Source organism: Onychomys torridus, chromosome 21 (genome assembly GCF_903995425.1).
Source record: "Onychomys torridus chromosome 21, mOncTor1.1, whole genome shotgun sequence".
Lineage (NCBI taxonomy): Eukaryota > Metazoa > Chordata > Mammalia > Rodentia > Cricetidae > Onychomys > Onychomys torridus.
In genome coordinates, this window is record NC_050463.1 from 9,384,567 (window position 1) to 9,397,335 (window position 12,769).

Genomic DNA, 12,769 nt, shown 5'->3' on the forward strand with positions numbered 1-12,769 from the left:
TTTTCTATTTCTGTGTGTGTGCATGTGCCTACTTGAGTTTATGTGCACCACTTTCATGCAGGTGACCCCAGAGACCAGAAAGTATTGGAGCTCCTGGAACTGGAGTTATAGGTGTATTGTGAGTCACTCAGTATGGGTGCTAGAAACCAAGCCTGAGTCCTCTGCAAGTTAAAGAGGTCTTTAACCGATGCATGTACATGGAAAGCACATGTGGATGCGCACAACTGATGGCCAGGTGTCTTCCTGTCTCACTGTCCACCATATATTCTGAGGCATGGTATCTCATCAAACCCAGAGCTTGCTAATTCTAGTCCAGCTAGCCAGCTTGCTGCCAGGGTCCTCTGTCTCTGCCTCCAGAGCACTGTGATTACAGGTGAGCTGCAAACCCACTCAGCGTTGACCTGAGTGCTTTATTCCCCATACATGTATGACTAGTGCTTTACCTACTGATCATCTCCCTAGCCCTGCTAGATGGATTTTCACTTTTTAGGCATACATTGTTTTGATTTATATCCACTGCTGTAAACTATATTCCACTTAAAAACACTGTTTTTAGGGATGAAGTTTGTTTTTGTTTGTGAGGTACGGTGTGGTGGTTGTGTTGCTTGCTCGTTTAGTTAGTTGTGGGGATTAAACCCAGGCTCTTTGGAGTGACAGTCAACACTCCCCAGCTCCCCAGTCGCCAGCCCTTACATTCTCATGCCGTCATTGTATAACAGGCTTGTCTCAAGCCTTCGTGACACAATAGAAGTTTCTCATGTCTTTGCGAAATATAGATAGATGACCCATATGCTGAATGGCTTTTGAAGATGTTACCAGATCATCTTTAGTTTATTACCACACATAATAATATAAATCCTGTAGCCTTTTCATGAATATGTTTTAGTATATTGTAGGAGACCTATCTATGTAGTCTAATGCCATAAAGGCTGGTCATATGTGGCTCTTAAAGTAAAAATAGAAAATAAATAATAAAAGTAGTTCTTAGTAGCTGGGTGGAGTAGTGCACACCTTTTAAATGCCAGCATTTGGGAGGCAGAGACAGGTAGATCTCTGAGTTTGAGGCCAGCTTGGTTTACACAGTGAGTTGCAGGACAGCCAGGACTGCACAGAGAAACTCTGTCTCAAAAAACCAAAAATAAACAAACATAAGGAAATAAACAAATAGCTCTTGGTTAAGTGTGGTGGCACATGCTGTGGTCCCAGCATGCAAGAGAGTGAGGCGGGAGGATCACATCCTGTGTCTCATAAGGACATTCTACCTCAAGCCAGAAAATAAAATCCTATTTCATAGCTGCAGTGGTCATACATAATTTCTGTATTTGCCATCCTGTTTGTTACCTCCTATTAGACAGGAACATTCTCGTTCTTTTAGAACTTGTCATAGAGCAGTAATGTACCTTAGCAAGAACTGTCAGGAAAGAGGGAATGTGAGATCAGTTATCAATTGAACACATACTATAAATACCATATGCCTGTTGTTGTACATACTAGACACAGCTTTTACATCAGCTTGTCAGGCTGCTTGTAGATCTCTAATGTAGGTTATATACAATTACTTGTAATTTTGTGGCTTTGTTTAGTTTCCATGTTACCATCTATCAGTGATGCACATGCTCATCACTCTCCTTACTTAGCCTGTTAACTTTCCCCTAACAAAGTTTGTCTCTTAAGGTCAGAAGGATTTCTATGCCTCCTACCCCCTGTAGACTCCTCTTGGGAAATCACACTTTTCTGTCAGCAAGGAAACAAATGAACTACTTGCTCATTTGTAATTATTATGTAAATTGATACATAATATTCATTGATAATTTGCATTCAAGAGTACATTAATCCAACTTGTAAGAGGATAACGATGCAGAAAAATCCATTTATTAATTTATACTGCAGAGTAACCTAGCTATATAAATAGGTAGTGACTAATTTCAATGAAATGCCAAATTAATTTCAAAGTGTTTTATTGTTTCTTTGGTTGGTTGGTTTCTTAAGTAAGCAGTTAGGCAGATAGTGGTTCATATCCCTAAGCTGTGCTGGCTTTCCTATTCATGTCAGTGTCAGGGACAAGCTTGTTAAGGTAGAATACAGGTCTATTTTGAGCGCTCAGGCACAGATCTTTCCTGTTTGTTTTGCTGACCGTTGCTGCATTATAATTGAGCTTCAGGTCCTGGACAGCACAGAGCTCTGGTAGCCCCTCTGGGTATCCAGAAATGGCATCACACTTAGTTATCTCCATCAGGAAGATTCTCTTAGAGCTGTAACATTGAGTTAAAAGTATTTCCTTTTTGTTACTGCTTCAGCTTCTGAATTTCAATGGAGTCTTTTGTTCTTTCTTGTTAAAGAAATATAATTAATATTTAAACTTTTATAGACTGGTGTGTTGATTTTTGTTTATGAGCAGAATTGTTTCAAGAAATCTAGTTGGTATCTGTGGTAACCTTCTGAAGCTGTGCATTATTGACCCCAATCACCCCCGACCCCAAAGTCATTTTCTTTAGGAGAAATCTTTTAAAATGAAATGATACAAGCTTAGTAATAATAGGTGTTATCATAATACTCTAAATGTAAATACTGGTTGGTAAATTTGCTTTCTTTTCTTTCTTTAGGTCCCAGTAGCACCTTATACATACACACCCCTGAATGTACTTAAGGATGGCACAGTTGTCAATGTCTGTGGTATTGTGAAGTTCTTTAAGCCTCCGTACCTAAGCAAGGGAACCGGTAGGTGTCAGAGTTGGGAGTGTTTTATGGACAAGAGCTTCATTGTTGGTCTCAGGGCCACAACTCCTTCAGTGACCTAGGTCTCAGAACAGTGTCAATCCTGATTTTCAGTTCCCTAATGAAACTGATATGTATTCTTTGACCATTTTAATTTATGAAGTGAATGTGGTCTTTGGATTCCAGAGTCGTCTTCAACACAATGCAAATATAATTTTTAGAAGGGTGCTAAGTGACATGAAAACATGTAGAAGTATAAAATCTGTTGATGAAGATAAATGTGTTAACAAATACTGAACACTGCAGTACTGTACTGGTCACACGTCAGTCACTCTCAAGTCTGTCACAGAATGAAAAGTAAACAGAAATAACAGATAACTGTAGCAGCCCTGTTGACTATGTTGAGATGATAAGGTGTGCTGAGAGGGGAAGTGAAAGATTACTTTTATGTAATTAAGATTAAATGTCTGCAACCTTAGAATAGATTGCTGTTATAATAAAGTATATTATTTGAGCCCCATTTAACCACAAAGAAAATACCTGTGAGAAACATACACACAATATTAAGAAAAACAAAACAAGCAAAGATTGTCATTACAGAAGCTCAATGTCGATAGTGTAGAAGAAATTATCACAACTTTACCTTGACATATGAGTCTCTTATAGCAACACTAATACCAGTCAGTAACAAGGGCAGTTTGTCAGGTGTGGCCAGTGTTTTGCAGCCATATTTCACTTCGTGTTAGTCTTAGCTAAAGCCATTGGGGAAGGATTGGGCTGTAAAACAATGACAGCTAATTGGGAAAGAAGAAATTAAATTGTTTGTAAAGAATATAGTCTCATAAGTAGAAAACCCTAAATACTATGCCAGGTAGTACCTTTGAGGACTAATAAATGGGTTCACCAAAGTTCCAAGACCCAAACTTAGCATTACATTAATTTTATTTCTGCATACCAGTGATGAATAGTTTCAGAATAGCATCAACACTGTAGTACATGTAGCAATGAAGGAAATCAAGACTTGTGCTCCAAACAATAGAGAATATTACTGGGATCAATTAGAGATGACACAAACAAGTCAAATAATGTCCTATGCCCATAGATAGCAAGACTCAGTAGTCTTAAGTTTACAGTCTTCAAAGCAGTGTGATGGATAATACATCACAGTCACTCTTAAAAAATCCCAGGGGCTTTCTTTTTAAATAGGAAAAGAAAAACAAAATCAGTCCTCAACTATCTATAGGAATGAGCTTGAGTGGGCTGAAGAGGGAGGGATCTTATTTTCTTATTTTACCAATGTACAGTATAATGATTTTCACTGTGGATGGATGACAGTCTGGGAATAATTATGAAGTAGATCACACCAGAGGCTGCACCTGTCAAGTTTCAGCAACATGACTGCCCAAATGTGTGCTGAACTGGAGACAAACCAAAGTAGACTGAGAAAGCTCATGAGGCCTCAACCATACATAAAGAACTATAGGCAACTGAGGAAAGCTGAGAACTGAGAAATAGCCTTCCCCAGGTAAAATCACACAAATTGGTTACCTATTACCAAATGCCACCATACCTGAGTTTTTTGTTTTGTTTTGTATCTAGGTTCTAGGGATCAAAAACGAGTCCTCGGGGTTTCTTAGCAAGCACCTCCAAGATATCTCCCTTGCTTTCCTTTTGGATTCTTTAAGATGCCATTCTGTCATCAGCATGACTCTTTATAGGTGTGTGATATGCTCTAGATAGGAAGGCATGTACCCATGCGTGTGTGTGTGTGTGTGTGTGTGTGTGTGTGTGTGTGTGTGTGTGTGTGTGTGTGTGTGTGTGTGTGTGTGTGTGTGTGTGTGTGTGTAGCCAAGGCTTCTCTTCTCAGCCTCAGTGAAGTTTCTTTATAAAAGTGCCAAGTTATCAAAGTACACCATTGTTTCTGGCAAAGCAGCCACATGTTTGACCAGAAAATTCCTTGTTCTCACCATTAGTAAGAAATGGGCTAAAATTGAGAAGATGTGGTTTCAATTCTAGTTACAGCATGGGCAGTTCCAGCAGGAGCTTTTGTAGTGTGTGAAAACCCAGCTGCAGAGTTAGGCACATGGTAGTGTTTGAGAAACTGCAAGTGCTTCCTTGGAGATTGTGGTAGGTCGAATGTATTTGGCCCCCAATAATCTCACAGGGAGTGGCACTATTGTGAAGTATGGCTTGTTGGAGTGGGTATGGCCTTGTTGGAGGAAGTGTGTCACTGTGGGGGCAGGCTTTGAGGTTTCATATACTCAGGATACTGCTCAGTGAGTCAGTTAACTTCCTGTAGCCTCTGAGTCAACATGTGGGACTCTCAGCTCCAATACCACCTCTGCCTGCATGAGACTATGCTGCCTGCCATGACGATAATTGACTGAACCTCTGAAACTGTAAGGGAGCCTCTGAATTAAATGTTTTCTTTATAAGAGTTGCTGTGGTCATAGTGTCTCTTCACAGCAAGAAAAACCTAACTAATTCAGAGATGGTAATGCTACACGGGAAGAACAGTGGCCAAATGTGTTTAATGTTTTTAGATACATGTTTCTGTATATATAATCTTCACCCTTACTCACTAGTGTTCATGGTGCTGGAAGGTACTTTGCATGCTATAAGAGGAGAAAGATAAACAAACCTACAGCAATGACCTAAGAGAAAACTAATACTGCTAACAGAATGTAGCAATAACATGACTCATAATAACATTCTGCTGTACTTGTAGTTCAGTGTCTTACTCATCCATCATCAGCAGATGAAACCAAAAAACAGAGATCCACAACGAGACAATGTACAGAGTTAGAGACCTTGGAACACTTAGCCCTAAATGGAATGTCTCCATCAAATTCTTCCCCTGTGGGCTCTGAGGACCCTGTGGAAAAGGAGACAGAAAGAATGCAAGGGAACCAAGCCTTCCAGACACAACAGCACTGATGCACATATAGAGACTGTGGCAGCATGCACAGGTCTAGGCCAGATGGGATCCCAGTGCTGAGAGAGGAAATGAACACAAGCCCCCATCCCTAACACAGAAGCTCTATCCAGTTGGTAACTGCTGATAAAGGAAAGCTTAGTTTTCTCCAGCAGAGTATCACTGGGTATATAAACTGTAGTTAAGGGTAGGCTCCATGCCCAGCAATAGATGGCGAATATAAAATGAACTCAATGGTATTTTAGGAGGTTTTTTTTTCTTTTCTTTTGTTTTTGTACAGTTTATATATTATGCTTTCTGATTTTGTTTTTTTATGGTATTTCTCTCTCTCTCTCTCTCTCTCTGTCTCTCTCTCTCTCTCTGTGTGTGTGTGTGTGTGTGTGTGTTTCTCTCTGTGTGTATGTGTTTCTTGTGCTTTTTCTTTGGCTCTTTTTTCTTAGGTTTTGTTCTATTCTGCTTTTGATTTTGTTGCCCTTTTTTTTCTAATGAGATGGGGAAGAAAGGATATGGATTTGGGTGGAGAGGGTCTGAGAGGAGCTGGAGAAGGGAAAACTGATCAGAATATATTGTGCAAAAAATACTTTGAATTTAAGAATTAGTTAAAGAATTAACTCACAAAAGTAAAGTACAAAAAGAGAAGTGATAAATGATGTTTATGTTCCCTTTACCACTGAAATTCCACATTGCTGGAATATATATATTTATATGCAAATATATATATTTAATCTGGGAAATTACCACCCTCTGCTGGTTGGTTTTTGTCATCTTGCCACAAAGCTAGTTGTTTCTGGAAAGAGAGCAGTCTTAATTGGGAAAATGCCTCCATCCAACTGGCTGTTGGCAAGTCTGTGGTTGTGTTTTCTTGATTGAGGATTGGTCTGGGAAATTCAGCCCAATGTGGGTGGTGCCAGGTGGCCCTGGGCTACATAAGAAAGGATGCTGAACAAGCCAGTAAGCACCATTCACCCATGGCCTCTCATGTTCCTGCCTCCAGTTCCTGCCCTGACATCCCTCAGTAATGAGCTGTGATCTGGGAGCGTAAGCTGAAACAAACTCTTTCCTCTTTGGCCATGGTGTTTCATCACGGTGGTAGAATCTCCAACTAAGAACTCTCCTACCCTGATTTCTTTAATTTTCATTGTTTGTTCTTCATAGGAAGGCAAATGTTCCAATCTAATTTTTCATTGCTAAGTATGTTTCAAGTGTCCACATACCCTTCTTCCTCCCTCAGTCTCCAGAGTCTGCATACCAAACACTGGACAAAATTAAAAACAAAAAATAAAAAAAAAAAAAAACAAAACCAAGGAGGATCAAATGGTTCTGAGCTTCACTGACTATATTGGTGCTATTCTTCACCTATTCTTCACAAATCAGGAGATTTGTTATTTTTTCTCATTTATTACAAAACTAGCAGATGGGTTTTTGCCCTGGCCATCTTTTTAGGTGACTGATTTATGCTGAGTCTCACTTTCGCTTCTCACTGTATAAATATCCTAGATGCAGTTTCCTTTCTCAGGCCTGGTCTGTAACTTCTGAAGCCAAGTTTTTGGATAAGGGTGCTGAGAAGTGTCTTAACCCGGCCTTTGCTTCCTGCTTGGGCCCATCTCCTGCTTGTTTCTGTATTCGATTTTTTGAGGGCCAACAAGTATAGGCATACTGCCTCCAGATGTCAGTATTTTCATAAGGAATATTTTAGATCAGATTTTTTTTTGCTCTGGAATATGTTATTCTTTTTGAATGGCTTGCTTCCTTTTCCCTTATTGACTCATGTATTTATTTACTTAGAAATATCTATATTGATTAATTCTTTAGATATTTAGTGGGAATGATTTGCTTTTCTACCTTCTTCATTTTAAAGTGATGAAAAAGTTATTTTTTTTTCTCTAGAAAAATAGTGTAGAATGTTTATTTTTATGTCAAGGTTATTTTTTGTGGATTAATTTGGTAGTGGTATCACATTTTTTTTCTTAAAAGGCAATAATAGGGAAGAGTAATATTTTTTGGCATTCTTAAATAAGCATATTCTTATTTTATGCTTTCAGATAACTTAATTGTGTTAAATATTTTTTGTTTCTTAGATTACTGTTCAGTTGTAACAATTGTGGACCAGACAAATGTGAAGTTAACATGCATGCTCTTTAGTAGGAACTATGAAGACTTTCCAGTCATTTATAATGTTGGAGACATTGTTTGTTTCCGTGGGCTGAAGGTATGTATGATTCATACTTTCTACAGTCTACATTTACTAGACAAGAAGTCTGCATTGTTCTCCAAAAGTATCTAGTACTAACTGTATGGCTGCCTTCTTAGAGAGAAACAGTAAGCATTTGAAGAGATAAGAAATGTAAATGGTATCAGTTATCACTTATTTAAATGAATCATCCGCTGTCTTTCCCGAAGCATGCATTGGAAGCTGTGATTCTGACTCACTCTAGTTTGTCCTTTCGCTTCCAAATATAGTTGATATCAAGTTTCCGTGTAGAATTTGTCAAAGATAGGAGCATACAGTCTTGTCACTTCTTTTTTATTAATTTAATTTTATTTAAGTTGGGGTCTTACTGTTGCCCTGTCTGACTTTAGACTCCTGAAATGTGAGCTGTGTGGTCCTGGTAAACTGAGACAGGGAAGATTAAGATTCAGTTCAACTAAAAGAACTTGACTCTTGTACACAAAACACTAGAGGGAAAAGGCTATACAGAATGTACTGGGAGTGTTCTTTTTGCCCATGAATACTTTTGACTGAAAGCTGTGCTGTACGGGCAGGGCAAGGTCAATTGAGGATTACTAGAACAGATAACAGGAGAGGTGCAGCAGTAGGGATGCTGCAGGATGCTGCAGGCCTAGCGAGGCCTCCTTAACACTATTATTTTGCCTTATTACTCTGACAAAATATTATCAGATGCAACTTTGGAAAGAAAAGTTCAGTTTGGCTCAGTTTCATGGTAGAGATACTGGCATTGTTTCTCACATGGCTGCCAGAGCAAGAAGCAGAGGAAACGAGACTAGTTAGTAATTGGTGGTACGTCCCTTGTTCCAACAAGCTAGGCCGGATGCTCCATAGTGGCCACAGACAGGGCTACTACCACAGGAGCATGTGGCAGGTCTTGCACACAAACACTAAGAAGTACCTTGTCCAATATGGGTAAGAGAGCACAAAATCTTGCCTTATCTCACAAAGGCCGTCATCCTATAGGAAGGCCTCTTGGGCACATCTGTTAAAACCTACACAATTCCTCAAAGAAGGCTGTTTGCAGGGTGAGTCCCACTAAGGAGGAAAGGCTTTTGGGAACCCTGAGCTTCCTACAAATTTATCCTTAGACAGCGTAAACTGAAGCTTTTGTCCATTTCCGGAGCTTAGCTAGCAACTTGCCAAAACGAACAAACCTGCCCTCAAGAGGAGGTAACATAATTCAGAACCTTTGCAATATTTCACTATAGTGTCTAATCAAAAAACAAAACCAAACAAAACACTTAACACAAGTAGAGGAGCTTAGAAGAAGAGAGTTTTTAAAAAGCAATTGGACTTCCCAAATGAATTCAGTGGGGGCACAGGCATAGAGTCTATTAAACAGTAATTTCCCAGTAGATATTGTAATTTTTTCCCAAAAGATTAAGCAAAGTATGAAAGCAAATAAAAAAAAATTAAATAAGTAAAAAGAAGTCAGTTAGAAATGGAGAAATGGAATCTGAAAAAGAAACAAATAGAAATTTATTATCTAATAGGAACAACAAATGAAAAGTTTACTGGAGGGGTTAATATAGGTTAGACATTGAAGATAGAGCCAAATACATTACCAGGTATGAAGAACTAGTACTAGATAAAAATAAATAGACCACAATGGGCCTTTGAGGCAATGTCCATGTAGTTAAGGTGCAGGAGATAAGAAGTGAAGGGAGATATGTATGCATGTGCGTGCGTGTGTGCGTGCGTGCACACACACACACACACACACACACACACTCATGGAGAAACTGTATTCCATAGGGGAGAACAGTGGCAATGATTTTTGATAAAAATTCATTTATCTATAATTTTATATCTAAATAAAATAGTCTTCAGTAAAGTGGAGCCGTTCCAACTAGAAACTTGTTAAGAAGTGACAGAACTAATTGAGAGTGAATAAATATGGAGCTTTCCTTGTTTTTTCTATCCTAGTAATTTCACTGAAATAAGTGACTAAGCAAGAGCGGTCATGTAAAAGGACAGTGGCACAAAGTGCTGTTGTGTAGTAGAGTGTGCAGAGGGCAGTGGGCATGGACAGCAGGGAGTGCGGTAGAAAACAGTGATTTCGCCACTGAGACGCAAGGAGCTATTTATACCATGGGAAGTAAATGCAACCCTAAGAATAGCAACGGAACCGTAGGAAGCAGTTACTGAAAAGCACAGACTGGGGGACAAAGCTCCTGGACCTGTAACAATAATGTTTTTAGGGTGAATATGTCCTGACTACCAGGAAAGTGTAGATAAATAAATTTTTATCAAGAATCATGTGCTACCTACAAAGTGCACTTTTGAATATGAAGACAAATTGGAACTAAAACTGTAGGGAAAAAATAAGCAATAAGAAAATGAAATAATTATCTTACTATCAGACATGAAGTACTACCAGAGATTTGTGACGAGAAAAGAAGCATTTTATGTGAACAAGAGCCAGTTTGTGAAGAAAACACTAACAGCACGTATTTGATAGATGTACATTAATGATCCTGCAGATTCGTACAGTGAAAGTCCTTCCAGCATGGCCTCACACACTCATGAAAAGGTGATGGCTACTGTTGCATGTGCTTGCCTCACACATGTGTGGGTTCTGAGTTCCATATAAACAACTGTCACATTATACTCTCCCCTAGTGAAAATTGTGCTTTAATAAATTGAACACATAAATGTAAGAATGCAAGTTTGGTAGAATCAGGATAGCCATTAGCTACTGTTTTAAAAAGTATAAATTTTACTGTGTTAAAATTCGTATTCTTGTATACCCTGATAGAGTATCCATTGCTTGTATTGTTTCATGAACTAATTCAGTAAGAAGTAGTAGAGTCACCCTGCTTCTCACACTAGAAAAACTTAACATCTCAAGTTTCTTTGGTTCCTGCCTTTTTTATCAGCTGTTTTGTTTGTTTTCTGCTTTGTTCCACGTTCTTAGATCCAAGTATATAAAAACAAACTTCAGGGAATCAGCACCTATGGTTTTGCATCTTTGACGTTTGGTGGCACCATAGGGTCTCCGGTCACTCTGTGCACTTCAAGCAAAAGCTTTAACTTCACTGCTCAGGATCTCAGTATGGTAGAAGCCTTGAGGGCTTGGGCATCCACGTACCTTTCAGCATCTTCCACCTTACTGCAGCTCTCTGACGTCCAACCCATGCAGTACTGTGACCTGACTTGTCAGCTCCTGGGCAAAGCAGAAGTGGATGGAGCATCATTTCTTCTAAAGGTACATTTAAAATGCTTGAAGCTGTATGTTAGTGACATCTGTCAAGAAGGAGATGCAGCATTCTGATGGAATATTTCCAAACTATTTTGTACTGAGTTAAAATTCTTGATACTGTACTACTGCATTCTCTGTGCTTTCCCTCCAGAGAAAACAGTGTTGTTTTACAAATGGTGTGACATGCTGCACTTATTTCCTATTTTAATAGTAAAAACAGAGTTCTCTTTAGTGATTCTCCGTGTATTTCTGCTGCTTTGTGAAAGTCAGCTGTGTTGTCACCTACTTACTGTCAGGGTCCATTCTAATTAAGTTCTGTCCCTGTCATCACGGCCTGGCTCATGGGAGGACATATATAACACTAAATGTTTCTTGTCATTTTTGTTTTTAAATTAGCCAGAGGAAAAAGAATATAGTAACATAAATGCCATGAATGACCTGCAGAAGGTAGTTACTTTCCTTGTTTGGCCTTACTGTAGAGGATTTTTTTTTTAGCAGTACTGCTTTGACAAAGGTCCTGTGCTTAATCTCTGTCACCTGTAATAATTAGACAAGCAATGGAGGGTCATTTTGCTTAGACAATACTCAGGGCTTACTGATACTGCTGGCACATTTCAAAGGAACACTGAAATGGAAAGTATGTAAACAGTGCTGTGAGAAAGTAAATATTTCATCTAAGGTGAGTGAGGGAAGGAAGGCTACACTGAATTGAAAGCAACATATGACCATTTATGGTTAGATAAGTCACCCATGTTCCCTGACCAATATAACTTTTTTTTTTTAATGGTTTTTCGAGACAGGGTTTCTCTGTGTAGCTTTACGCCTTTCCTGGAACTCGCTTTGGAGACCAGGCTAGCCTCGAACTCACAAAGATCCACCTGCCTCTGCCTCCCGAGTGCTGGGATTAAAGGCGTGCCCCACCGCCCGGCCATAACATTCTTAACACATGAACATGCCCAAGAACAAAGATGCTGGCTCCGTGTACAGAGCACCCTTTGGCTGTTATGTTAAGAAAAACAGTTAAATTTTGAGCTAGAGCCTGCCACCCTATAGCTGATAGAGGCAAAGTGCATTTTCTCTCTAAAGCACCCCTGTAAGTAGATAAGTCAACCAGCTCTCAAGTAACTGATTTTTACCTTGGAGAAAGGGTTTGTTATGTTTTTTAAATTTCTTCTTTGAGAATTTCATGCTGTATACAATAAAATGTGATTATTATCTCCCTCCCGAATCTCCCTCTAACTGCCCCTCGTCTCTACAAAACACTCCACTCCCAACTTCATGTCCTTAACTTTTTAAAATTTAAATAGCCCACTAAGTCCCTTAGCACTGCCCCTATGTGCATGAGTGGGCCACTTTCTGGGGCATGGTTCACCTCAGTGGCTGAGCTTCCTCCCCAGCCTGGGCAGCTCCTCTGCCTTGAGGCTGCAGAATTGATGGGTGTGAACCAGGTCAAGGAATTGTTTTAAAGTCAGCATTGAGAGGTGAGTACAAGAAAGTTCACTTTTTTAATGACACTTTTAAAACATGTCTCAAGTCTTTGCATACCATCTAACAATTTTAATTTTTAAAATTTCCTTCATAGAAATAATTTTAAATGTGTAAAAAAGTACTCTTGAAGCAAAACTTGTTGTTTGAACTATTTGTTTGTCATAGAATGGTCTCTGACTATGTAGTAAAATTACAGACA

The 12,769-nt window shown here is 39.1% G+C and overlaps 1 protein-coding gene across 4 annotated transcripts in view; it reads left to right on the forward strand.

Moving 5' to 3' along the window:
- The window catches only part of LOC118571689 (protection of telomeres protein 1-like), a 53,108-nt gene that overhangs the window by 11,306 nt on the left and 29,033 nt on the right, over window positions 1-12,769 (forward strand). For 2 of the 4 annotated variants that reach the window (XM_036170903.1, XM_036170904.1), the window contains exons 5-7: window positions 2,604-2,718; window positions 7,729-7,859; window positions 10,798-11,088. In XM_036170903.1, coding sequence (XP_036026796.1) covers window positions 2,604-2,718; window positions 7,729-7,859; window positions 10,798-11,088 — 537 coding nt within the window. Of the gene's footprint in view, window positions 1-2,603; window positions 2,719-4,396; window positions 4,434-7,728; window positions 7,860-10,797; window positions 11,089-12,769 lie in introns of those variants that run through there. The other 2 variants (XM_036170906.1, XM_036170905.1) reach the window with 2 other exon arrangements.